Source organism: Diplotaxodon limnothrissa, linkage group LG4, assembly GCF_057381915.1.
Source record: "Diplotaxodon limnothrissa isolate DT_005_m linkage group LG4, D_limnothrissa_male_GT1.1, whole genome shotgun sequence".
NCBI classification, from domain to species: Eukaryota; Metazoa; Chordata; class Actinopteri; order Cichliformes; family Cichlidae; genus Diplotaxodon; species Diplotaxodon limnothrissa.
In genome coordinates this window covers 24,513,910-24,540,178 of record NC_140599.1, presented here as the reverse complement: position 1 = coordinate 24,540,178, position 26,269 = coordinate 24,513,910, and the positions used below count along the sequence as shown (strand labels likewise).

General features: G+C 40.2%; 2 protein-coding genes across 2 annotated transcripts; both read left to right on the top strand.

The window, feature by feature from the left end:
• Positions 1-675: 675 nt before the first annotated feature.
• On the top strand, positions 676-13,437 carry dnmt1 (DNA (cytosine-5-)-methyltransferase 1). Its single transcript, XM_085352627.1, has 34 exons — positions 676-814; positions 1,231-1,267; positions 1,754-1,861; positions 1,973-2,213; positions 2,318-2,390; positions 2,483-2,564; positions 2,670-2,710; positions 2,789-2,843; positions 2,930-3,013; positions 3,131-3,240; positions 4,535-4,653; positions 4,748-4,840; positions 4,936-5,087; positions 5,312-5,499; positions 7,476-7,656; positions 7,751-7,848; positions 8,029-8,176; positions 8,280-8,395; positions 8,471-8,672; positions 8,756-8,889; positions 8,984-9,163; positions 9,455-9,679; positions 9,761-9,953; positions 10,182-10,272; positions 10,357-10,488; positions 10,589-10,871; positions 11,016-11,157; positions 11,329-11,495; positions 11,602-11,779; positions 11,866-12,061; positions 12,153-12,316; positions 12,504-12,620; positions 13,109-13,202; positions 13,332-13,437. Exons 1-34 carry the CDS (start codon positions 768-770, stop codon positions 13,367-13,369), a joined length of 4,509 nt encoding a protein of 1,502 aa, XP_085208753.1. The 5' UTR covers positions 676-767; the 3' UTR covers positions 13,370-13,437.
• Positions 13,438-16,260: 2,823 nt separating this feature from the next.
• LOC146633911 (intercellular adhesion molecule 1-like) lies at positions 16,261-26,178 on the top strand. Its single transcript, XM_085352626.1, has 5 exons — positions 16,261-16,357; positions 24,945-25,220; positions 25,317-25,634; positions 25,738-25,998; positions 26,081-26,178. Exons 1-5 carry the CDS (start codon positions 16,261-16,263, stop codon positions 26,176-26,178), a joined length of 1,050 nt encoding a protein of 349 aa, XP_085208752.1.
• The last annotated feature ends 91 nt before the right edge of the window (positions 26,179-26,269 follow it).

The window sequence follows — 26,269 nt, the reverse complement described above, 5'->3', positions numbered from 1 at the left end:
CCTGAGATTAATCCTCTACCGATGACACACTGCCACCTTGTGGTGGAATAGGCACGTAGCTGGTTATAGTTGAAGGACCTTGTCTCCGTATTTATTTGCTCATAATGACATTGCAGTCGCCCAAATCAAAATATCTACAAACAACTTAAGGCAATCATGACCTGAGGCATGGATAGTACAGTCGCACTGGAAGTGATCCACAGTGGATAATCAACTATTGTTACCCTACAATAATACAACAGCTACATTGTGTATCACATTTACGATGCCATCCAGTCAATGTTTTTTTAATTGTACTTTTTTAAGTAGTAGTAATACAACAGATGCAGATGTCTTGCTGCGATAGCTCATTAGTAAACAACAACTTCCGCCTGGTCAGACCACTTCGACATCTATCAAACAGTAAGGGTGGATCGGTTTAATTGTGCATTTCTAGATAAATTATTTCTTTATAAAAGAGACAAAAATTCCCATTTTTCTTTTATTAATAACATTTATGACATAAACGTGTAATTCCGGTCACAAACGATACGTACATCAAGGATGTATTAAGTCCATCATCGAAACTGTTTTACCTGTACATAGCTACAGTGGTACAGTCCACAACACCCGGGTTTCCGCGCGAAAAGACGGCCCGCGCGCCCGAATTGCTTATAGCATCCATCTGCAGACAGACAGTCACCGTGGAGCTGCGCGGTGGTTAATGATAGTGGAGTTTTAAACGGTTTTAAAACATTTTAGTCGCTCGTGTCTTACGCTCGTTTACGATGCCAACCAGGACGTCCCTGCCTCTCCCGGACGATGTCCGGAAAAGGTACTGTAATGAATGCTAATAGTGTTCTACTGATGTAGCTAGCTTGCAGCTTTTATTTCAAAAGCCATAACAGCGGCTGTTAAAGCTGAAATGGCAGTCCTGGTGGGTTAGACTTTCTGTGGTTGTCCTGAGCGTTACTGGCGGTTTCCCTTTTACCTGTGCAAACAGATGTTGCTAACATTAGCTTTTTGCCATTGACAGGGCTAATGCGGTATGCACTATTAGCCAGTTAGCATCATTAGCCTACCAATGGATGGGACAGCGTGAGAGATTTGGCGCCACTCAGGAAGTTTTGTTATCTGTGTTTCTGCTTTCCCGCTGTCAGTGTTTTATTGCTGCAGTATAGCAAAGGATGTGCTCCTACACCATTCGCTCTGACTTACCCCAGCACTGTTTTGATTCTCCTTTGTTTACAGCTTGCAGAGGTTGGATGAGGAAGGATCTGCAGATGAGGTGAGCTGTGGACTCAAAACATGCTTATCTAGTAGTTCTGAAACGGAAGTTTAGTGTGGAAGAACTAAATGTTTAGTATTTTAGTCTGTTTCTATACTGTCACCTCAAAGGGAAGTTCCAGACTCAATCCGCATTGCACTCCCCTTATATCATAAATAGTTATAAATAAAATGAACGAGGATCAGCTTTAGTCTTCTTTTTTTGTGCCATTTTCTATTTGAGCTGTTTCTGGTGGACAGCATAAGGAAACTGACACCAGTGGTGCGATGTCAACAGGAGAAGTTAAATATGTACTATGTGATAGTTTCCAGGTTGCATATTGTCTCGTTAAGTAATGCAATCCAGTTTAAGACAGTTGTGTTCTTTAAGTTTTGTGTGTTTATCCCCGTGCCTGTGAGTGCATAAGTTGTGCCGCCTTTTTTTTTTTTTTTTTTTTTTTTGGACTTTATTCATTAGCTCTTATTCTCTTTTAAAATGTCACTTCAGGAACATGTGAAAGAGAAGCTCAAGTTGGTGCAGGACTTTCTGCATGTTGATGCTCAGGATCAGCTGACCAGTCTGGAGGAAAAAATGAAAAGTTCAGAGATCTCAAAGGTCAGTCAGTTGTAAGTTGTCCAAATTGATATTAATCCTAAAACCGTACTTGACTTTCTGTCATCTAACTTGTGACATATGTCATGTGCTTTTTGTTTTTGTTTTTTAAAGGAGGTCTATATCTCTAAAGTGAAGGCCCTACTTGGAAAAGAACTTCATCTTGAAAATGGCTCCCACTCTGATGACGCAGAGAAGAATGGAAAGACGAATGGCTTTTCAAATGGTTCGCACAAAGACGAGCATGATGAAGATGTAACCATGAGCGTACAGGAGGAGGAGGAATCTGTCAAGTCACCAACTTCTTCGAAAGGGAAGGGTGGACGGAGGAGCAAGGCAAATTCTGACACAAAAAGTACGTTTAAATCTCTTAAGATGGAGATCACCTGCACATTCAGTGGCTTTCTCCAGTTATTTAAGCAAAGGTAATTTTTAAAATAAATTTTTTTCCTTTTGTAGAGTCTCCAGCAAGTACCAGGGTTACCAGAAACAGTGGGAAACAGCCAACTATCTTGTCAATGTTCACTAAAGTGTGCGTATAGGAATATATTTAATTCATTTATGTATTTTGGCATAAAACAAAACTTCAGTCACTCTAACCTGCTTGAAATAAATGTCTTTCAGTCAGAAGCGCAAGTCAGAGGACTTGAATGGAGAAGCTGTCAACGGACAGAATGAACCGAAGAAAGATGATGACATTGAGGAGGTACCGTAATGTTATGTACAAGTAATGTAAAAAAACATGAGTAGAAACTGCAGTTCCTCCGTGTCAGATAAATAACCCTCCACATACTTTCAAATTTGTTTGTAGTCTCGGGAGGAGAAACGTCTCAAAGTGGAGTCGGATGACAAGTAAGTATCTTTAGCTTGAGAGCAACAATTGTGATATAGTTTATACAAGCAAATGTGTTGACACTTTTCTTTATGCAGTGCTGCTCCAGAAGAATCCAAGAGTGACATTGTAAAGCCGGTTTCTGCTGTAAAGGTAGTGATTTAGATAGGTGAATTGTAAACATTTTTGAAGGCATTATTGCTTCGTGCTGACTGGATTGTGTTTTTGTTACTGTTCAGACACCACCACCCAAATGTCAAGACTGTAGACAGTACCTAGATGATTCTGACCTGAAGTTTTTCCAAGGGGATCCTGATAATGCGGTGAGAACTTGCAAACATAAACTGCAGTTTTGTTTGTTTTAAATTATATATATATATATATATATATATATATATATATATATTTCTGTCTGCTGAAACATAATTTCTGTGTTTCAGCTGGATGAGCCTGAAATGTTAACAGATGAGCGCCTCTCACTGTTTGACTCCAATGAGGATGGATTTGAGAGCTATGAGGATCTGCCACAGCACAAGATCACAAACTTCAGGTGAGTAATTCTCCATCTTTATTAAGGTTTTGTTCCTGTGAGGTAACATACACAGCTTGTTAGGTAAGAGGAACAAAACAAAACTGCAAGGAAAGAAAGATCTGTGACTGGCTAGAGGGAGACATCAAGCTTGAATGGGCAGCAGGATAGAGTTGGAAATGTACTATTATGTCAAGAGGGTGGTGACAGGGTGGAAATAGTACCTTGAGGAACTCAAGAATGAAGAAAATGACGGAGGGGAACTGTTGGTCAGGAAGTGCAGGAAATGGGTGAGGGCATCTATGAAAAGGATAGCTTGGAAAGGTGGTTGGTCAGATGAGGTGGTGGTAGTAGTAACTACAGTGGGGTAAAGTTTGATACCATGAAGTATGTGGCTTCACACAGAAAGAGCACAACAGATTTGATGTTTGCTTTGAGAGTGGTGGAGAACTATCCAATGACAAGAAGAGTTGCACTGCATCCTTGTGGATCTAAAAAAAAACATATACTGGTGAGATGGGTTCATTGTAGGGGTGGGATTACTACATGAGGGATCTGCTCTGAGTCCCTTCTTGTTTGTAGTGGTGATGGACAGATTGACAGATGAGGTTAGGCAGGAAGGGTGTTTGCAGACGACATAGTGATCTGTAGTAACAATAGGAAGGAGGTGGAAGAGAGTGGAAAAATGGGGGGTATGCTCTGGAGAGAAGAATGAAAGCTGTGTGAAAGGGAGACATCTAAGCACAACAATGCTGCTGCAAGTAGTATTGAAATTGGCTCAACCTTAAGCAAAGGACAGCACATGAGGGGTGAAGAAGGGAGTTGGGCAGGGGTGGAGAGGCTTTCGAAATGGGTCAGGGGTGATTCGTGACAGAATGATATCAGCAATAGCGAAAGGGAAGGTTTACAAGATGGTATTGAGACATACAGACAAGACTGGAGGCGGAGCTGTAGATAATCAGATTTTAATTGTCAGGGTCCAGAATTGATAGTATTATGAATGAGTACAGATCAGGTTCAGAGATTTGCAGACAGGGTTAGAGACGCAAGGTTTGGACAGAGTATGGATAGTAACCTTGTGGAGGGCAAGAGACCATAGAGAAGATCCATGATGTGGTGAAGGAAGACTTGCAGTGGGTTGGCGTGACAGAACGATGTTAGGAATGGAGTGAGAGATGGGCAGATGATCTGCTGTGGTGATCCCTAAAGTAAAAGGAGTTTAGAAGAACAGATGTGTTCCTTCTAATTAGACTGTTTTTATATTCTAAAACTTAAAGTTTTTGTCAGTCATATGGTATAACAATGTGTGTTGCAGTGTTTATGACAAGCGTGGCCATCTCTGTCCATTCGACTCTGGACTTATTGAGAAGAATGTTGAGCTTTACTTCAGCTGTGTTGTCAAACCCATCTATGATGACAACCCTTGTATGGATGGTATGGAAAACCTGTCCAGTTATAGAAAGTTCATTATGATTGTACATTGTCTTTTAGCTTTTATAACCTTTTTTTTCCCCCCCTGTATTTTTAGGTGGTGTTCCTGCCAAAAAGCTGGGACCCATTAATGCCTGGTGGATCACTGGTTTTGATGGTGGAGAAAAAGCTTTGATTGGTTTCACTACAGGTAGTATAATTGTGTATTTTCTTCTCCATTTAGTTAAAATAAATAAATCCATATATACAGTACACTAATGTTTATCCAACTCTTTCCTTATCTAGCTTTTGCTGACTACATCTTAATGCAGCCCAGTGAGGAGTATGCTCCCATCTTTGCACTGATGCAAGAGAAGATCTATATGAGCAAGATAGTGGTTGAATTCCTCCAGAAGAATCCTGATGCTACCTATGAAGACCTACTCAATAAGATTGAGGTGCAGTCTTGTGTGAATGAAACAAACTCTTGTCTTTGAATCCGGGTTCCTGTCGTGGTATCTGTTTGAGAATTTTTAAAAAATGTTTTACTGTGTATATTTCCATTCATATAAAGTGATCCTGCCTGTTGCTGTGTTGGTTTCCCACAGGGATCAAATTTTTATTTATTTTTTTCTTAATGACATGTCCAAAGCTTATTATGCCCTGTTTTCCATTCCCTCAGACAACTGTGCCTCCTGCAGGACTCAACTTCAACTGCTTCACTGAAGACACGCTCCTGCGCCATGCCCAGTTTGTTGTAGAGCAGGTGGAGAGCTACGATGAGGCCGGTGATTCGGATGAGCAGCCAATTATTGTTACTCCCTGCATGAGAGACCTGATCAAGCTTGCAGGAGTCACTCTAGGAAAAAGGTGCTTAAACTTTTTTTTTTTTTGTTTTGTTTTGTTTTGTTACAACTTTCTGTTTTGTATGCTTAGATGTATAGTGATAATTTTGCATCAATACTTAAAATGATTCATTTTTCAAGGGTGTTGGTCTCATCTGTTGGATTGTGAATCTGCAGTCTTCTGAGATTTCAGAGAAAATGGTCTGAATTGATTCTGCAAATACTTGAAATAATAGCTTAATGTTGAATCTGAAGTGCATTGAAGAAACATGTAATACATACTTAATTTATAATGAAAAATCCAGTTTCAGCTTTCCCATTTTTTTATTTTTTCTTCTATCAGCAGCTATTTTGACTCCCTTCGGGTTTTAAAACTATCCATTTCATTTGTGCTTATATTCCTGTATTTCTGCTCCCTGTTCTCCCTAATGTCTAACATTCCTTTAACATTTCCTAATGCAGCATGCTGCTGTACTGGTAGGTAGGCCTCATTGTGAATGCATCTTTAGCTTGTTTGGTGGTGTGTTTAATGTGAAGCATTTAGAAACTTTATGGACAAAGAGCACTACACCAGATTTCATGCTAAAGTTTTATTTCAACTTTAAATCATTTTATATTTTTTGGCTTTACATTGTGGTTTATTTTTAGTTTATCCAGCAGATTTGAAATCTGGCCACGTATATCAGATTTGTGTAATCGGCGCGAGTGCGGTGATTGATTTATTTAAAGATGTCATAGGATTAAAACGAACTTTGCAGAAACAACTTAACTAGACTGGCACATCCCACTCGAGTTTAACAGAACATTATTTAAAACATACAAATCGTCTTTTCACATTTCAACTCGTTGAACACTTGTGATGTGTTTATATTTAATATTTTGTGATACCCGATTTGTTATACAGAACAATCTGGAATGTGGTCCTTGGAAACGGGCAGGTTTGGGAAAGGGCATTCACTTTCAAAAAGTAACTTCTACCACAGACTTACTTACCCAACAGTGGGTGGGTTGCTAAAGTCTGAGGTGCTTTGATGCTAGTAGTATAGTGAGATTGTTGCTGACATTTATAAGCACTTGTGCAAAACAAATGTGAACGTTAAAAACAGTCATCATGCCTCTAGCAGTGTCGTTGTTGGTCAGTGCTTCCTCATAGAAAGCTAGTTCTCCTGAGATTCTGATCTTGTATCTGGCAGCTTCAAAAATGATACATTTAGAAAAGGAGCATATTGTGCAAGAGATGCACAGTCTCTTAATAGTAGGTGAAGAAAGAAGTGTTTTAAGTTTCATAATGGCTATGCGGAGGCTTTTTCTCGTAAACTTTTTTTTTTTTCCATTACGAAATTCATAATCCATAGAACAAGAAGACTTGGAAAGTCCCAAGTTCAAGCTTTGTGTTTGAACATGGGGCAGCCCCACAGCTGTAAAGCATCAGAATTAAAAACGAAACTTTTCATCGCCTGAGTGTGGTGCTGTCAGGGTATTCTCTTTATATTTGGAATTAACTTTGATTTAGTTAGAGCCTGTATGAGTTAACGCTCAAAAGCCTTCATATAGGTGAGGGTTATCCATCTTGTTTAATAAGAAATATGACACTTCCTCAAACATGGGTTAGAATTTGTTAAGAGTTCAGAGTTCTTGCAGCGAATGCTATTTATATCTTTGACAGGAAGAACAAAAGCCAAAGGAGATCAAAGCAGTCTTTACACTCAGGAAGTTGGCACATGTTGGTGTGTTTTTTGTTTTTGTTTTTTTGTTGTTGTTTTTTCCCATGCAGGCCCAATTGCTTCCCACGGAGAGAACTTTATTGCCTCTTACATCAGATGGAAACTCTGCATTGAACATTCTGTTTGTTTAGTTTGGTTTGCTTGTTTCTTTGCATGGCCTGATGCTGTGGTGTGTTGATGGCCAGGGGCTTCATAATGCCATTACGTCACTTATCGTCAGGTATTTGTGCAGAGTAAAATCTGCGTCTTCTGACCATGCACTTTGTTCTGTTGACAGGAGGGCTGCCAGAAGACAGGCTATTCGTCACCCAACAAAGATAGAAAAAGATAGTAAGGGACCAACTAAAGCAACCACTACAAAGCTGGTCTACCAGATCTTTGATGCATTCTTCTCTGATCAGATAGAGCAGAATGATAAAGAAAGCGCCATGAAAAGACAGCGCTGTGGTGTCTGTGAGGCAAGTTGGATACTATCTGTACAGTATCTGATGTTGATGTCCATCCTCTGTAATTCTTATGCATATTGAATTCTTTTTCTGTGTGTGTGGACAGGTTTGTCAGTCTCCTGATTGTGGAAAGTGTGCAGCTTGCAAAGACATGATCAAATTTGGAGGAAGTGGAAAAAGCAAACAAGCTTGTAGGCAGAGAAGGTGAGCATTTTTTTTTTTTTGAATGTGTTGCCTACAAATGCTTTTCCAGATATTTGCATCAGTGACTTTATCTGTCATAATATTTTAAGCAAGAAGGAATAAAACACAGACATGATATTTTATATACAGCTTGGTGTTGCAGTCGTATTAATCTCTTTAAATCTATCTATCTCTGTTTAGATGCCCCAACCTTGCAGTCAAGGAGGCTGAAGATGATGAGAACATTGAGGAGGAAGATGTTCCTGTGGAGAAGCCTAAAAAGGTTCCTCATGCCAAAAGAAAGAAGCAGACCCAGTGCAAACTTACATGGATTGGAGAATCTATTCACGTATGTTTTCATCCAGTGTGGTAGATTAATAGAACTACCCTCTAGTGCAGCAGTGGCTCCCAGCACTGGTCATATAAAAATATTCATCTTTAACTCCTTTCAGACTGAAGGGAAGAAGCAATACTACAGGAAGGTCTCTTTGAACGATGAACTGCTGGAGGTGGGAGACTGTGTCTCAGTTTCATCAGAGGATCCATCCATTCCACTGTATCTGGCAAGGTAAGCGTTTCAGACATAGTATAATAATATTCAATTCTCAGGTCAATTCTCAAATCTAATGAGGTGTTTTCTTAGGATCACGTCAATGTGGGAGGATAATAATGGAAAGATGTTTCATGCCCACTGGTTCCTTCGTGGAATAGACACGGTGCTCGGTGAGACTTCAGATCCACTCGAGCTTGTCATTGTGGATGAATGTGAGGACATGCTGCTCAATTATGTCCAAGGCAAAGTTGATGTTATGTATAAAGCCCCATCGAACAACTGGTTTATGGAGGTAAGTTTTTAAAGGGGCTAGAAAGATCTGAAGCTGCTTTTATTGTAATTTTCTTCATGTAACAGTTGCTTCTGTAATTTTAGGGTGGTGTGGATGTTGACCTCAAGGTGATTGAGGATGACGGGAAGAGTTTTTTCTATCAGTTCTGGTATGACACAGAATATGCCAGGTTTGAAATGCCTCCGAAGACATCTCCATCAGAAGAATGCAAATTCAAGTAAGCACCAGCTACACATTCATTTATGCTGCTCGTGATCTTTTCCTCGATTTATTTTTTTTTACATTTTTAAAATCTCTACTTTCACCTTCAGGTTCTGTGGCAGCTGTGTAAGGACTAAAGAGCGAGAGGACAAAGATAAGCCTCGTGTATTTGAACCCCTGGAGAATGAAAACCATGACACAAAGGCTTTGTATGCTATGGCTTGCTTTAAAGGAGAGCAGTTCAGGGTGGGGGACAGCGTCTACCTTCCCCCTGAGGCTTTTAATTTCAGGTGAATGTTACTTTTATTCAGACCTGTAGAATGATGAATACACATGTACTGTCTAACGCTATTTAGAAGTTTCAGTCTTAGTTTGCATGAACGAGGAGTCTACATGTGTAGTGCAGCTTCAGCCACTAGAGGGCCTTCTTTACACACGGGTCGCCTGTTTATATTTTTATTTTTTTCAGGTTGAATAAATTTTGTTCTTTATTAAAAAGGGAAGATTGAGTATCGTGGCTAATATTAAAGTATATTAAAAAATTTGGCCACCACTTACCTCTATAACAATGTGGTTCTCAGTGTGAAGCCAGCCAGTCCAGTGAAGCGATCCCACAGGAAAGACGATGTGGATGAGGATCTGTATCCAGAGTATTACAGGAAGTCCTCAGACTACATCAAGGGCTCAAACCTGGACGCTCCTGAGCCCTTCCGTGTTGGGCGCATCAAGGAGATCTTCTGTCACAGGCGTAGCAATGGGAAACCCGAGATGTCAGACGTCAAACTGCGACTCTACAAGTTCTACAGGTAAAAACTGTTAACAGTTTAATGGGTTGCTATAAATTGGACAAATTTTAAGACTTTAACAAATTTTATCTTGTTTTCCAGGCCTGAGAACACACACAAAGGTGTCAAAGCTAGTTACCATACAGACATCAATCAGCTGTACTGGAGTGATGAAGAAGTGACCGTAAACATGGGTGACGTACTCGGCCGCTGCCAGGTAGAATATGCAGAGGACCTGAATGAATCCATCCAGGACTACTCCAGTGCTGGACCTGAGCGCTTCTATTTTCTTGAGGTACAGTACTTTCTTTCTACTCTAATCTTTAAACTCTAATCATCTATTTATCAATTCATCAAAAACAATTTCTTGTAATGACAACCCCACGTGCATAGAAGAAAGCAAAAACAGTTGACATGGTAGATTTTGTCTAATACTGGAACATTTATTTGAAAAAGTCTTGAACATGTCTTCAATTCAGTGTAGAAACTGCAGTCTTATTTCCATACTGTGCCTCCTTCACAGGCCTATAATGCAAAGGCAAAAAGCTTTGAGGATCCCCCAAATCATGCTCGTTCAACTGTCCATAAAGGAAAAGGAAAGGGCAAAGGAAAAGGTAGAAATTGTATTTATATTTTCCTTCAAAAATTGATTTTTAGTAGTCTCTGAAATCCTAATGTATTAAATTTGGTTTCCCAAGGTAAAGGCAAAGGAAAAGCTTCAGCTGCACAGGAACAGCCGGACTCACAGCCTAAACCTAAAGTGCCCAAGTATCGCACATTGGATGTGTTCTCTGGCTGCGGTGGACTTTCTGAGGGATTCCACCAGGCTGGTAAATGTTGCAACCCACTCACAAAATGTTTTAAAATCATCTTTTTTGTTTGTTTGTTTTGGGACTGCAGTACAAAAACGTAACTGCTTGTTGCCTTTAGCAATCTCTGAGACCCTCTGGGCTATAGAGATGTGGGAGCCAGCAGCACAGGCCTTCAGACTGAACAACCCAGGCACAACGGTGTTCACCGAGGACTGCAACATCTTGCTAAAGTTGGTCATGTCTGGAGAGAAAACAAATTCTCTTGGCCAGAAGCTGCCTCAGAAGGGTGATGTGGAGATGCTGTGTGGAGGGCCTCCTTGTCAAGGGTTCAGTGGGATGAACCGCTTCAACTCTCGCACTTACTCCAAATTCAAGAACTCACTTGTTGTCTCCTATCTTAGGTTGGTTCGCCTAAAGTCATCAACTTTCGCCGACACTGTGCAGCAAGCTTTTTTGTTTCCCACAAAAACTCTTAACCTCGCATTAATAGTGTTGTTTTTTTGTTTTTTTTTTAAATTATTATTATTTGTTTCTTCTTATTGCAGCTACTGTGACTACTACAGACCCAAATTCTTCCTGCTTGAGAACGTGAGGAACTTTGTGTCATTCAAAAACTCTATGGTCCTGAAGCTCACACTGCGCTGTCTTGTGCGAATGGGATACCAGTGTACCTTTGGTGTCTTGCAGGTGGGTCAGACCTTAAACTTTTCTGCTGTGAAATTTTGGGTGAAGCTAAAATGAAATTGACTTGAAACAAATTTCAGAGCTTGTGTTGTTAACAAACAGCTTGCTATAAGGTTTTTATTTTCTTCTCATACAATAAAGGATCACTAATGCGCTGCATTCTGCTCTCATTAGGCCGGTCAGTACGGTGTTGCTCAGACCCGGCGCAGGGCCATCATCCTGGCTGCTGCTCCGGGAGAGAAGCTGCCACGCTATCCTGAGCCTCTGCATGTGTTTGCCCCCAGAGCTTGCTCTCTCAGCGTTGTGGTGGGTGAAAAGAGATACGTCAGCAATGTCACACGGTAATGTAAACCCTTTCCCCTTCTGGGTTGCTTATATTGTATTTTTAGGTTGCAAATCTTTCTCACAAGACATTAAAGCATCATTGTCACTAATTTCTGTCTACAGAGGCAATGGTGGAATCTACAGAACTATCACTGTCAGGGATACCATGTCTGACCTGCCAGAGATTCGCAATGGTGCAGCTGCACTGGAGATTTCCTACAATGGGGAGCCCCAGTCTTGGTTCCAGAGGCAGATCAGAGGCACACAGTACCAGCCTATCCTCAGAGATCATATCTGCAAGGTGAGTTGTGGTGTTCTCATGTTGGCTCACTCTTTCAGTCATTAAAGAATAACTTTATGACAGAAGTTACATGATCTGCATTACAGGATATGAGTGCACTGGTTGAGGGTCGGATGCGTTACATCCCCTTGGCTCCAGGCTCCGACTGGAGGGATCTGCCCAACATCGAGGTGCGACTGAAGGATGGCACCCTGACTAAGAAACTGCGTTACACACATCATGATAAGAAGAATGGGCGTAGCGGCACCGGTGCACTCAGAGGTGTTTGCACCTGTGCAGGAGGTATGCAGGACTTAAAAAAAAAAAAAGTTGTAGAGCTTAAATCTCCATCTGGGATACATCTCTTATAGTTTCCATGCAAATGTCTTTTTAGGTAAGCCTTGTGACCCTGCAGACAGGCAGTTTAATACCCTGATCCCCTGGTGTTTGCCCCACACCGGGAACCGCCATAATCACTGGGCGGGACTCTATGGCAGGTTGGAATGGGATGGTTTCTTCAGCACAACAGTCACCAATCCTGAACCAATGGGCAAGCAGGTACGCAAGTTTGTTTTTTGTTTTTGTTTTTTTCAGTTTGTTTACATTAAACATTCCTTCAAATTTATTTAATATAGGAGTGAAAAAACAGAGTACTTGCATTTAAGTCTTAAGCTAATTTGTGTTTCAGGAAATGGTTTACACTTCTTAAATGAAAGAAACTGACCTTAGGCTCTCTTGATTACAGGGCCGTGTACTCCATCCTGAGCAGCACAGAGTTGTCAGTGTGAGAGAGTGTGCACGCTCTCAGGGGTTCCCTGACACCTACCGCTTCTTTGGAAACATCCTGGACAAACACAGACAGGTACAATCTGGAATCACAATACTTTTCTTAATCCCTGAGAAATTTTTGTGGTTACAGTTGCTACAAAGAAGGTAAGAGTGGCAACAGTGACTTTGCTACGAGTTTTAGTCACAATATTGTACAAGTCACGTGAGGGATGACTATTTTCTTTCAGGAGATGTCGCTTGGTCAGGCTTGCAGAGACATTTTAGCAGGAATCTAGCAAAGTATAAACTTTGAAACTGCTTTGTTTTAGTACAGTTTTTATGTCTGTGAGAGGCAATAAATTTAGGTGATGGGGGATAAATTAATGTGTTATTATTTTCGTTTGTTACATAAATGATAACAAAAATAAGCAGCATTTTAATTTTTGGCCTTGTCATTTTGGCCTTTATCATCTTGGACTGAGTTGCAGTTCCAAAATGAAGATGTCTTTACTGCATTTCATGAGCTGCCCAGAAACATCTCTCCCTGCTTCTTGCCAAGTAATTGCTTCTGTTTCCTTCCAGGTTGGAAATGCTGTGCCCCCTCCGCTCTCCAGGGCCATTGGGCTTGAGATTAAGAGGTGCATCACGGAAAGGATGAAGGAAGAACAAGCATCAGGTGACTTTCAGTTTAATCGTATGATTATCTTTTAAGATTTGAATGCACCAATCCTCATTCAAGTGTGTGGTTTTGTTTTTTAAAATTAATTTATTTTAACTTACTTACTTACTTACTTTCCCTCCACAGAGAACATTAAACAAGAGAAGATGGAGCTCTCTGATTAAGCGTGTAAAGATTTCATCAAGAATCACTTCTGCAAGTCCTGGTGCTGGTGAAATGATTTCTCTTAAAAGTTGCGATTTAATGGCGTCACCAAGTGGCCGCTATGGACTTTCTATGTAGTACCATTCCACATTGAGTTTTAAATGTGCTTTTAATCATGACGTTGTTGCTGTTGTTGTTAAATGTTCACCTAATGTGGGATAAATTGTATGTAGTTTTTATATGTAATATTTCAAATAAATCTTATGAAATTCTACTTGTAGTTTTCATTATTGTAAATGTACAGCAAGTGTGATCAATATATCGGGAATCAAAGAAAGTGGTGCCAAGTGGTTGAAAAACCTCATCTCTTTGAATTCTGAAGCATTTTGTAAATGAACCTTAGATCAGTGGACACCAGATGTTAAAACATGCAGAGTTTGGTTTTTAACTGTTTAAAGTCTGACCTGTACTAAAACCTTTCCTTGAGCTGCTTGTTCCACAATCTTTGCTGTTACTGAATCTGTTTGGGGTTAGAAATACATTAAAAAAGTAAATATACACAGGGGTCACATATTACAAGACTTTAAAATGAATAGATAAATCCTCCAAATGTCTACTGGGTGTAAAATGTACTCCCTGATCATCTAAGAAACTTTGAAATGACAGCTTTTTAACTCATCCTGATAGACAGGAGACTCTAAAACGGGGGTCCCCAATCCCAGTCCACGAGGGCCGGTGTCCCTGCAGGTTTTAGATGTGTCCTTGATCCATCACAGCTGATTTAAATGAATAAATTACCTTCTCAACATGTCTTTAAGTTCTCCAGAGGCCTGGTGATGAACTAATCATGTGATTCAGGTGTGTTGACCCAGGGTGAGATCTAAAACCAGCAGCCCTCGTGGACTGGGCTTGGGGACCCTGCTCTAAAACCTTGTTGGCTTTGCAACCAACCTTGTAGCTGGCATGACAGTCATACAGAGAAGAAACCATATACTTGCAAGTGAAGCACTCATTGTAATCTAATAACTATTCATTATGTCAGTCATAAATTAGTACTTGTGGACTGTGATTTGAATCATTTTAAATTTGCACAGAGTTGTTTTCAGACTGTCTGCACTAAAATTCACAAAAATGGTACAAAAAAGTCCAGTAAGTGGAGCAGGGCTCCTTCCCTGTCTTGTAATTTGCAGAAGTACGAGTATTCTCAGAGGGACTGTTAGACTGCTGGTGTTAAATCGGAACAACAGACGCCGCAACTTGTCTGCAAGTGTGTGTGTTGTGTGTTTTTTTTTTTTTCTTTTCTTTAGTTTGTTGGTTTTTTGGGGGGGCGGGGTTCTTCACAAGACTAGTATGGCTTTTTTGAGTTCTCTTTTCTTGAACAGTACAGGCTAGAATAGATTTGCCTCTGGCTAAAGAAGACTTACTGTATCTGCATCTACCAAAATATCCATCTGTTAATCTCGGACTCAGGAGGAAAGTTCTGAACTTTGATGCACTTGTGAACACATCTGTTGAAGCCATGATGTGGCGGCCCTTCATCTTCAGCTGCATAATCGCATGCACAGGTGGGTCTGTTTTGTTTGTTTGCTTGTTTTTGCTGTGCTTGTTGCTTTGTTATATAGTTACCATATTATATTTCTATAGTTTTAACACAAAGTCCAGTTCCTCTTCAGGAGAAAACCTTCAACCACATTAGCACTGGTCATAAGCTTTTTATTTCTTCAGATTATCAGTTTAATTTAAATCCACTTTATGAAGTCATTATCTAAAATCTTTAGCATTTATCACTTGGAGTCTTTCTAGTGTAAATTTGCTGCCTCCAAAAACAAACAACCCCCAAAAGCCTAGCAGCTGTTATATTTTAGATATTGTCCTATTATTTACTAAGTTGCAGGTCATTAGACATTTGACCAGAAGTCTTCAATCCAAATATGCTACAAATTGCTTCTTTCATTGCAGTAATTCAATGAATGGATCATTATTTAGCAACTCTAAAGCAGCTAAAGTATTTTAGAGACTAAAGTGACCAAATTATATTATAATTTTATATTGGGACTTACTTTTAGTCTGTGTTTGTTTTTATTATATCTATCATTTTCCTTTATCCTATTTTAAGACATTTACAGATTTTCTAAAAATATTTTAATGTAATTTAGTATGACTTATTCTTTATGCAAAAAAAGTACTTCGCCGTTTCATCTCACTTTCAACATTTAGTTTGTGCCTCAAGGCCTCTGTAGCTCCATCAATTTCTCTTAACCTCCAAATCTTCCATTATGTTAAGTATCAGTAAAACTATGAATGTTGTAACAGAGGAACACAAACAATTTCATGGTTTTTTACAATAAAAATATGTCCATCTATATTTTAAATCCAGAGTTATGAACAGTGTGATCAAAAATCAAACCACTCTTGAAAGTTAAATGGAACGTGTCACCTAAAATGGGTCAGTATATTACAACCACCCAATTTGCAATATTGTCCATGCATCTATTCTCGTCCGCTTATCATTATCAGGGTCACCTATCCCATCTGCCATAGGGTGAAAGCCAGGGTACACCCTGGACAGATCGCCAGTCTGTCTCAAGGCTGACACAGAGAGACAGGCAACCATTTGCACTCACATTAACATTCACCTAACTCAGATGGTAGAGTGAAACTCATCACACGCCTTAAGTCCCTTACTCCCAGTATTATTGTTTTATTTTATTTATTTATTTATTTTTAGGAAAGCTTGTGAGCACTTCATGTCCATTTGACATAACCCCTCCTAGAGTTGTGGTGAGATTTGGAGACTCCTTATCAGCAAACTGCACCTCACTATCTGACCAGACTGAAGGAATGGGCGGGATGGGAGTCTTCATATGGAGGAGTGGACCTTACCCTGGGCGTCACTTCTCTTCTGTTTAAAATGGACTCTGTGCCAGCGTGGGAGATAGAAGCAATGTGTTATATGAATTCCCGTGATGGTGATCAGTGTACAAAAGTGTTACCGGTCACTGTTTATAGTAAGTAGCCTTAACTTTATCTGAGCACGCAATTTTTAGTATTCACTGAATAACATGAAAATAACATGAATTACAGTTTTTTACAGACGCTAGGACACATTTCTCAATACTTAGGTCACTTTTGCAAAACTCCTCACACAGTGAGCACAACAGAAGTCTATGTGGGCTAAACTGAGGATCAGTTATCATTGTTTTGGCACAAAATGCATTCAATGACTACATCTCTCAAATTTCATGAATTATCTTCCCACTCAGACACAACAACTGCCAAAAATCTTTGTACGTACAGGACATTTTGCATGTGCTTACATACTGTTTTCAAAACTGTTAAACTTATGGCCAAAACAATAACACAATGCAAAACTTAAAAAGACAGCAAAATTCAACAGCAATATTTTATTGAAACATATTTTAAATCTAAAAATGCAGTTTAACCAGCCACAGCTGATTCTCATTGTAGATGAACATCTACACAGGTGTTACTCCTTCAATTTTTCAACTCCTTCAATTCTGGCATGCCAGAAGATTCTTTCCTAGGTGTGTTGCCCTAGATGACATGAGATGTGATGTGGATGAGAACCTGTGGCCAAATGGAGAAGACCGAGTAGAGTAGAATAGCATTACTATTGTATGTGTATCAGTGGATGGTGTGTATACAAATTCTTGTATTTTGGGATTACTTAGTGCAAAAAAATAAAAATACGGTACATAAACAAATATTAACGAATTCTGCATGATGTCTGATTCATTCCAGTAACATATATTGAAATTATAAACAGAGATGTGTCCTTGTTTTACACAAGAAAACGCTGTGTAATGCTACATGTTGTTAGTGTTTTTTAGGTCATTGTTTTGTGGGTGACAAAGTGTGTTTGTCGGCTGTCAACCTTTGCTAGTGTTCTGGAAGAATGAGTTTATTTGAGACCTGAATAAAGTGTTTTGGTAGTTGTAGTGCATTTTGAATGTGAAATGAACTGCTTTGCCAAGCTGAAGGTCAGTTAGGAGAATTGTGTGAAGAGTTTTGCAAAAGTGACCTAAGTATTGAGAAATGTGTCCTAGCGGCTGTAAAAAAAAAAAACTGTAATTGTATCCCTTTTTGTTACACAAATGCCAGACAGTGTGTCTCTGAATAATTTAGGTACAGTGGAAGAAGGCCAACAGTTTGCCATACAGTGCGACATTGTTAATGTTGCACCAGCAAAAAATCTTTCAGTAGTTTAGCACAAAGGAAATAAGATCTTGTCTTCTCAGACATTTGATGAGTCCAGTGTTGTAGAAATTTTAACAATAACCTGCAACACACCCAGTGAGCTTGATTTGAAGTGGGTTTAATAAACACATTGCAATGTGGAGAGAGCATCCCAGTGAAACACCAGGACCATCTCTGAATTGTGGCCATCGCCCTTACATCTTATATACAGACACACAGACAAAGAACATTCCACAAACTTACACGTTGGCCCCTCTCACGGGGGGGCTATACCTTCTCCCTCACAGAGAATTATGACCTTGTTTTCTGCTTGGCCATCACCTAAGGATTTACATCCCTGATAAGCAGGAGTCCCACTATCTGTTTAACGTCTCCCATTACAATGGCCTCACTGTGTTAACATTCCATAAGCATTCGAACTAGTGATTAAATATGTGATTAATACATGAAAAAACAAATCTGGCACTACACCAGTCCATCCAGTCAGTAAGTCATCTGTCCTCACTCTGACTGCTCATAGAGATGATGATGGAGCTGAGATCTGGTGTGAAGCAAAGCTGAACCTGTGGCCAGACGAACAAGGTCCTCCTCCGGTGCGTTCTGAAGCTCATAATGTGAAAGTTGGGAGTTTGCCTTGTAATCGGAAGGTTGCCGGTTCGAGCCCCGGCTTGGACAGTCTCGGTCGTTGTGTCCTTGGGCAAGACACTTCACCCGTTGCCTACTGGTGGTGGTCAGAGGGCCCGGTGGCGCCAGTGTCCGGCAGCCTCTGTCAGTGTGCCCCAGGGTGGCTGTGGCTACAATGTAGCTTGCCATCACCAGTGTGTGAATGTGTGTGTGACTGGTTGTGTAAAGCGCTTTGGGGTCCTTAGGGACTAGAAAAAGCGCTATATAAATACAGGCCATTTTAAACTCCAGCTGATGCTTCTTTTACACTCACACACACTAACTTGTCTTGTCAATCACTGCCATGTCATTGCTGTATACCAGCCATTTCCAAGAGTCAAGAGTGCTGCATCACTAAAACCATAAAATCCTCAATCTAATCAAAATACAACATAAAGTGATGCATTTCCTTTAAAAATGTATGCAAAAAACATAAATCTCACAGGCTGCTGGCTACAAATTTCTGCCAGACAGATGGAATGGGATGGGAGTGTTCATATGGAGGAGTGGACCTTACCTACAATTTTTCTTCTCTTCCCCTTAAAACTGGCTTTGTGCCAGTGTACAAAGAAGCAATGTTACATTAATATTATTAATGCAAGAGCAGTAAATGTAGGTCAGAGTAATGACTAATATCACAAACTAAACCACTCCTACTACCAGTTTTGATTGATTTTTGTATATAAATATATGTCACTGTTCATCAGAATGAATTTGTATCACTTCGGCCTATCTGCAGTGCCTTCATGGCCCACTAGGGGGTTGAGCCAACACTTTGTAAATCACTGCATTATATTGTCGGACTCTTTTGGCTGCATTTGTTATGTTTGAGATCGTGGTCTTGCTTGATTCTCTGACTTACTCAGTTTGCCTTGTCCTCCTGGTCAAGATTCATGGGGAGTCAGCTGGCTATGTGTGAAGAATCATGTTTCATCTCCACCAGCAAAGCCTTCATTTGTGGAAAGTTTTGTTGGAGAGTAGAGTCTGTGGATTATTCTGGAACCAGTCCCATGATTTAGGTTAACTGGAAACTTGGTTTTGGATTTCGTTTCCCCACCCAGGAGAGGAGCAGCGATGGATTTTGGAAACCTTTTTGGATATCTCATTCATAAACTGATCTCTACTGTAGACTGAATTCATGATTTCTCTAGGTAACCCTCCAGACATGTGGATGAAACTGAATGTGACCTTGACAGAAATACCTTTTTTTTTTTAAATTCAGTAAAAGGACTAAATGTTACAATCCCTGATAGTACATTGCTTCAAATGGAGAAAGTCTTGAGAGATGCCTGTTATGAGGAAAGGCAGCCCAGAAACTTTACTAGCTGGACACATTTTTGTGTGCTCCAACTTCACAGGGTGTTTCAGTCTTTTATCCCAAGCTAATCTGCTATTTTTTACCTTCCTTGGTTACGTTTAGGGATTAGAGATCTGATCTAGATTATCATATTCAATTTGGGACATATCGTCAGCAGTGGACCTTGGATTCATCGGGTGAGCTGGAAGGGGGGCGCCTGATCTGGCTTCCCACACCTCCCTGTCTGATCAGGCTGTATGCTTTACCTCCCCACTGCCTTCCAGAAAAGGGAAGAAGAGCAGGAACATTTTTCCTTTTCTTTTTTCTCTTCCATTCCTCCTTTAGATTTCACTACCATGAGGTTAACTGCACGGCCCCCAGGAGGCCCTGAGACAGCTGTATCAGTCAAACAGCAAAGTTTCTAGTGTTAGGTTTTCTACCCCTTTGATGCCCTCTCCTGAGGCAGGCACACCACGGGTTGATCAATCCTGGGCATGTGTCTCATGGTTAGCTGACTGCTTTAGCTGCTCAAGTGATGTCAGCCCTCTTTAGCCACAGCCAAAGAGGGCTGACATCACTCTTTAGCCACAGCCAAAGAGGGCTGACATCACTCTTTAGCCACAGCTAAAGAGGGCTGACATCACTCTTTAGCCACAGCTAAAGAGGGCTGACATCACTCTTTAGCCACAGCCAGTGACTGGTCCTCTCGGGAGCTAATTCTCTATGCTAATTCTCAATTCTGCCGTTGGGCCTGTCCTCTGATTCCAATCTCTCTAAGCAGTTTTGCTATTGTACTGGCAACAAAGCCTCTGCACCCCACTTCTACCGGGTGCACCTTGATCTTCCAGCCTCTGTCCTCTGCCTCAGCTGGCAAGTTGGCATACCGCAGCTTCTTACACTCAAAGGCTTCCTCCATTGCATCCTCCCACGGCACTGTCAGCTCAATGATGTAAACAAGTTTTTGGGAGTTGGACCAAAGGGCGAGGTCTGGTCGCAGAGTAGTTGTTACAATTTCTGTGGGAAAAAATGGCCTCTGAACCAAGTCCACTTGCATCTGCCAATCCCTGGCAACCTTCAGCGGGCTTAGGTCCGGGGTTGAAGGGCTAGTCCTTGGCTTGTCCCCCTCCCGGACAAATGCTGATGAGTACTGATGCTCCTCTTGGTTCGTGAAAGGTTGAGCGTTGATGGATTTCCTCTTGCACTCAACTTTCTTGGCTAGACACCTGAGGACCTGAGTCCTCTTTGAGTTCACTTTTATCACTCCATTTTGTTTTGTGTGTGAATACTCAGTACTGTAACCTTTTCAAGAACATCTTCTTTCAGTCTTTTGAAAACGAAAGCAGAACACGACAAACTCATTTTACGCGAGTTTGCAGTTGAAATATTATATCTCTACAAACCACATTGGACCTTTCTCTTGTCTTTAGGAGCCTCTGTGGTTTTATTTGTCAAACTAACAGGAAGATGTCTTTATTGAATGTTCACACTGCATGTAGTTTCTTAGAACGTTTGCTTGTGGAAACGATAGAGTGAGTCAACGCCCATGTCAATGTTCACTTCATGTATACCATGCTGCAGCTCTTTGTATAGGGGCAGTTTTTTCTGTGACTCAGAGCCAAAGGAAACAGCTTTTGGGGTCAGCTACACAAATTTCAAAACATCTGTTGAGGTCGATCTGCTTTATATTTAATTTTCTTGTGAAACTTGGTAAAAACATGATGCAGTTCTTCATCTTTTGTTTTGCAGTGATACGTAAGTATTTTTTCTCTTGAGCTTTTTACTTAAAGTTATCTCTATAGTATCTCTACAATGCTGTTGTGGAACTCATCTTCCAAAGAGCGCATTCATTTTACATAAGCTCCTTTTAAATAGATTCCTAACACTGAAAGTGCAAAGGCCCACATGGAGTTGCTCCATTAACCTTGCAGCTTTGAATGAGGTACAAATGATTAACATGAAAAATCTTCTGACCATAAAACCTTTCTATTTTTGAACAACAAAGCCTATTCATTGGATTTATATAAAGTGCACGGAGTCTCCATAAGAAAACAAAATTATTTTTTTGTTTTTTTTACATATGAAGTTTAATGCAACAAATTCAACCCCAAGAACAACAGTGGCCCCAAGATAAGCAACTGTACCAGATGCAGAACTGGAAAAAAAAGAAGGAACATTGCAATTTTTGAAATTAACATGAACTGTTTACACGTGTTGCTTAGGCTGCTGCCCCCGCGACCCGGCCCCGGACAAAGCGGATGAAGATGGATGGATGGATGGATGTTTACACGTTATTTGATGTGAATAACCAACAAACTGAACTGTTATTTACTAGTCACGATGGTATTTGTCAGAGATCTTATTTTCTTTAGAGAATGCCAAAATTTAATTGTTTCTCGTGATTAAATGATTTCTTTACGATTCCTAATATTTAGGGGAAGATCTGAATTTTTCCACATCTCCAAGGACAACCTGCCTCACGAGTACCAGTCTAAGGGGAAATTTGCATGAATGCATGCTCAGTGGATGGTTAGTCCAGTCATGCTTCAAAACTGAAAATAAAGAAAGAAAAAAGCATTATTTCATCAGCTTTCTTTAAGCATTTACAGTACGGTAGTTGTTTAGGAGTAACATTGTGAGTGTAAATGTATTTACAAATGCAACCCTTAATCAGATTTAATCTTAGCTTCTTCCCGTCTTCTACACAGAAGACTTTGTTTCAGTCATATGTCCTGACTCATTTTGCGTCACTGGTACATACTGCTGTCAAAACAGTCCCGTTTTCCCTCGTCTGAACTATCTTTGCAAAAATCCAACAGCCTCTTGTCCATTTCATCACCTGGATCTTTGCAGAAGTGATTGCGAAAGAGGATTTGACATTTTGAAGATGTTATTACATCAGACTGTAGCATCCTGTTTATTTGTTCATTCATTTGTTTGGTTGGCAACATGTTTTGATGCTGCGTTTTAAATATATCATGTTTAATATTGACGCTATGTGAAGTGAGGAGGGTTTATTGTAACACAGGGTTATTCGACTGAGCGTCTAACGGTCTTACAGGACGCACATGAAATGCGAAATAACAGAATCCACGCCCCCCCAACACATACACACTGCTTAAACCCAACTATTTCTTTAGTTTTCACCGAACACAAAGAGAAATCAATGAACTTGACTCGCTGTTCAAACACTTTCTTATTCTAAGTATGGTGTCACTCATGTGTTTAGATGCTCGGGCGGATTTATTTCGCAAAATCACAGCAAGTGCAAGACATTTTTATTGCGTGTAATATAACGTATGAACTACAACCTTCTGTGCAATACTTAGAATTTTGCTTGTGCAAATCAGAAAGTGAGGAAACTGTTAACTTCTTCAAAATAACTCTGCATTTTCCTCCACGGGCGTAGTCTTTCTGCGCCTGACGAAAGAAAACGAAAGGAAGAAACGCACGAGTGTGCGCACATTTAGAAAAAGCTGTTCAGGTGGATCTGCTTCGTTTTTAGTTTCCTTCTGAGGGTTTTGTACGCTTGGTAAAAACACTATGTTTTTCTTCATCTTTATTGCGTGGATAGGTAAGTGTATTTTTTTTCTTTGCGCTCTTTACTTTGTTAAAGTTACCAAATTATAGTTTCAGAACGGAACCCATCTTTCGGATGAAGCGCGCTGTTTCTTTTACATCAACTCCGTTTTTAGGGTCTGAGCACTCAAAGTGCAAAGGTCCCGTTGGGATTGTTCCGTTTATTATCATTTTTTTGGTATATATGCATGACGAGTCCCACAAACAACAAACTTTTAAATTTACATTGCGCACACGTGTCAGCAGCTGTGAGCATTATATGTAGGCCTGTTTTCGAAAAGTAGTCTACCTCCTATGTCCTTTTCCTAACAACACTTAAAGATGGTAATTCACAGTGACTTAGGGAAAAAAAGAGTTGTAGGCTGAGAATCTGGATTACCTGAAAGTCGTCTCCCAAACCCGAATTTATAGTCCCGCACGTGTCAGTCTGCGTATAGGGTTTCCGTTACGTCTGCGATGGAGAGGTTGGCACTACACAAATAGACAGAAAATATCATGTACAGATATATTATGAATATATTCACTTTTTAAATTATTAATATTGAAGCTTTTTTTTCTTTTTGATCAGGTTGGCGCAGTTGTTATTGGGCTAGCAGCACGTGGCAATTAAAAATCACAGTTTAGGTATTTGGAGTGACTATGGTTAAAGTATCCGTTCATTTTACTTGGATCCTGATTTTAATCCTTAAATCAACTTATTTCCTTACCACGTTAATTACACCTTTCTGTATCTCATGCGGTCAAGTGAGCCCTCACTTGCGAAGGTAGCCGTCCTGTCACTACAAGGGCTTGTTACTAGGTGTTGCTGGTACTGTTCACTGTGCAGCTAATATTAGCTGCACAGTGAACATGTGTCAGATTTTCCTGCATCTATTTTTTTTTCTCTCGCTCATCTTTTCAGCTCCACATTTTCGCCACTGTTTCCGCACTAAACACTGCTCCACACGTTGCGCAAGTGCAAAGCAAAAGTATTGGAGGGCTAGCTCTGGGTATGTCTAGGAGATTTGAATTGGGCAATACAGTTGGCCCATCGGCGCAAAAGTGCGTCGCCCAACAGGAAAATGCCCGGTATGCCAGTTCACCAGTCCATCTCTGGAAGACACTGTGCGCTCAAAGATTTCTTTTCAACTCAGACAGCTCTGTATAGCCGGAACTGACTCTTGTGACAGCAGGTGTAGCAACAAAGCAAACGGAAATACGCTGTTAAATTATCTACTCAGTTAAAAGGAATTATATTCTGACAGCATTTGCAATAGAGGATGTTAAGGTGACACAAAGTTGTGGTTAGAAATTTCATTCTTATGGTGACACATCTGAATAACTTGTATTTATGTACAATTTCTTGAACTGGTGATCTTGGAATCGGCAATTGTTTGAAAATGTCTCATTAAGCTTCTAGAGTGGCCTTCCCAAAGCCCAAAGAACATCTAGTGAACCCACTACAACCTGAATAAGACTTGTAAAGCTACTACTCTTGTTAGTATTTGTCAGAGATTTTCTATAGAGAGTGCCCATTGAAACTGAAGTAAATTCAATCATTCAATTATTAGCAGTAACCTCACCAAGTTTAGTGGGTGGGTGGGAGATCTCAAACTGAAACAAATCTTGAAGAGTCTGCAACAGTGATCCCAGATAATGTTAGTTATATAATTTAGTGTGGCTTTATTCATCACTTTGGACATTGAGTATCCTCCTCAAGGCTTTTCCAACTGTAAATTTTGCTGCTCCAGGTCTGTTAGCCACGGTTCACAGTGAAACATTACCAGCATATGCACATTTGATAGTATTTTTCTTTACTATTTGATGATACGCCTAACTTAAGCTTTCCTGTATCGTTTTAGGAAAGCCTGTGAGCACTTCCTGTCCGTTAGAAATAAGCCCTCCTAGTGTTGTGGTAAGGTATCAAGGCTCCTTTTCAGCTAACTGCACCTCACTATCTAACCAGACCGATGGAATGGGATGGGAGTCTCCATATGGAGGAGTGGACCTTACCAAGGGTGTCACTTCTCTTCTCTTAAGAATTGACTCTGTGCCAGTGTGGGAGATAGAGCCAATGTGTTATGTGAATTCCCGTGATGGTGATCAGTGTACAAAAGTGTTACCAGTCACTGTTTATAGTGAGTAGCCTTAACTTTGTCTCACACTTTTCAAGTATGTCATTAGTACTTAATAACTGGGTAAAATTAATTCATTTGATTTTTTTTTTATTTCAGAAATGCCAGACAGTGTGTCTCTGAAGAATTTAAGTGCAGTGGTGGAAGGCCAACAGTTTGCCATACAGTGTGACATTGTTAATGTTGCACCAGCAAGAAATCTCTCTGTGCTTTGGCACAAAGGAAATAAGATCTTGTCTTCTCAGACATTTGATGAGTCCAGTCCGTCTCCCGTCAGTAAGTCATCTGTCCTCACTCTGACTGCTCATAGAGATGATGATGGAGCTGAGATCTGGTGTGAAGCAAAACTAAACCTGTGGCCAGAGGAACAACGTCCTCTTCCAGTGCGTTCAGAGGCGCATATTCTGACTGTACTCTGTGAGTTTTTAAAATGATCTTAATGTAATCAAAAAAATATTTCTCTTTGTATTTTCATTTTCAAGTTTTTCTGTGTGCAATTTGATTTCACATATGTCCTCAGACCAACCAACCTTTATCAGCGCTTCAAATGAGACTCTGGACTTGCCAGCTGGTAAAAACATTTTAAGTTGCAATGCAACAGGAAACCCTTTGCCATCATACCACTGGCAATTCCCACAAACAGCACAAGAGACGTACAAGGATCAGGATGTGAATTATCCTATTTTGACTGGACCATTTGAGTTTCCAGGGGTCTATACTTGCACCGCCTCAAACTCCCAGGGTACTGTGACTAAATACTTCACAGTCAACAAACCTCCAGGTAAGTTCTCATCAGTTAATTCAGTACATTTCCCATCTTGTTATATTTTATCATCTATGATTTTTTTTTAATTCTTCTTTAGGTATTGGTCCCGGGGCCATTGCTGCAATTGCAATTGCTGCAATTGTTTTTGCTATTATCTGTACTTTGGGAGTGATTCATCGCAAATGCAAAAGATAAGAGAATGTATTTTCAAAGCCAAAAGATTTGGTCTGTGCCATGTTTGAATCCTCAAAGTTTTTTAGCTACATTCTTAAATGTATTAAAAACA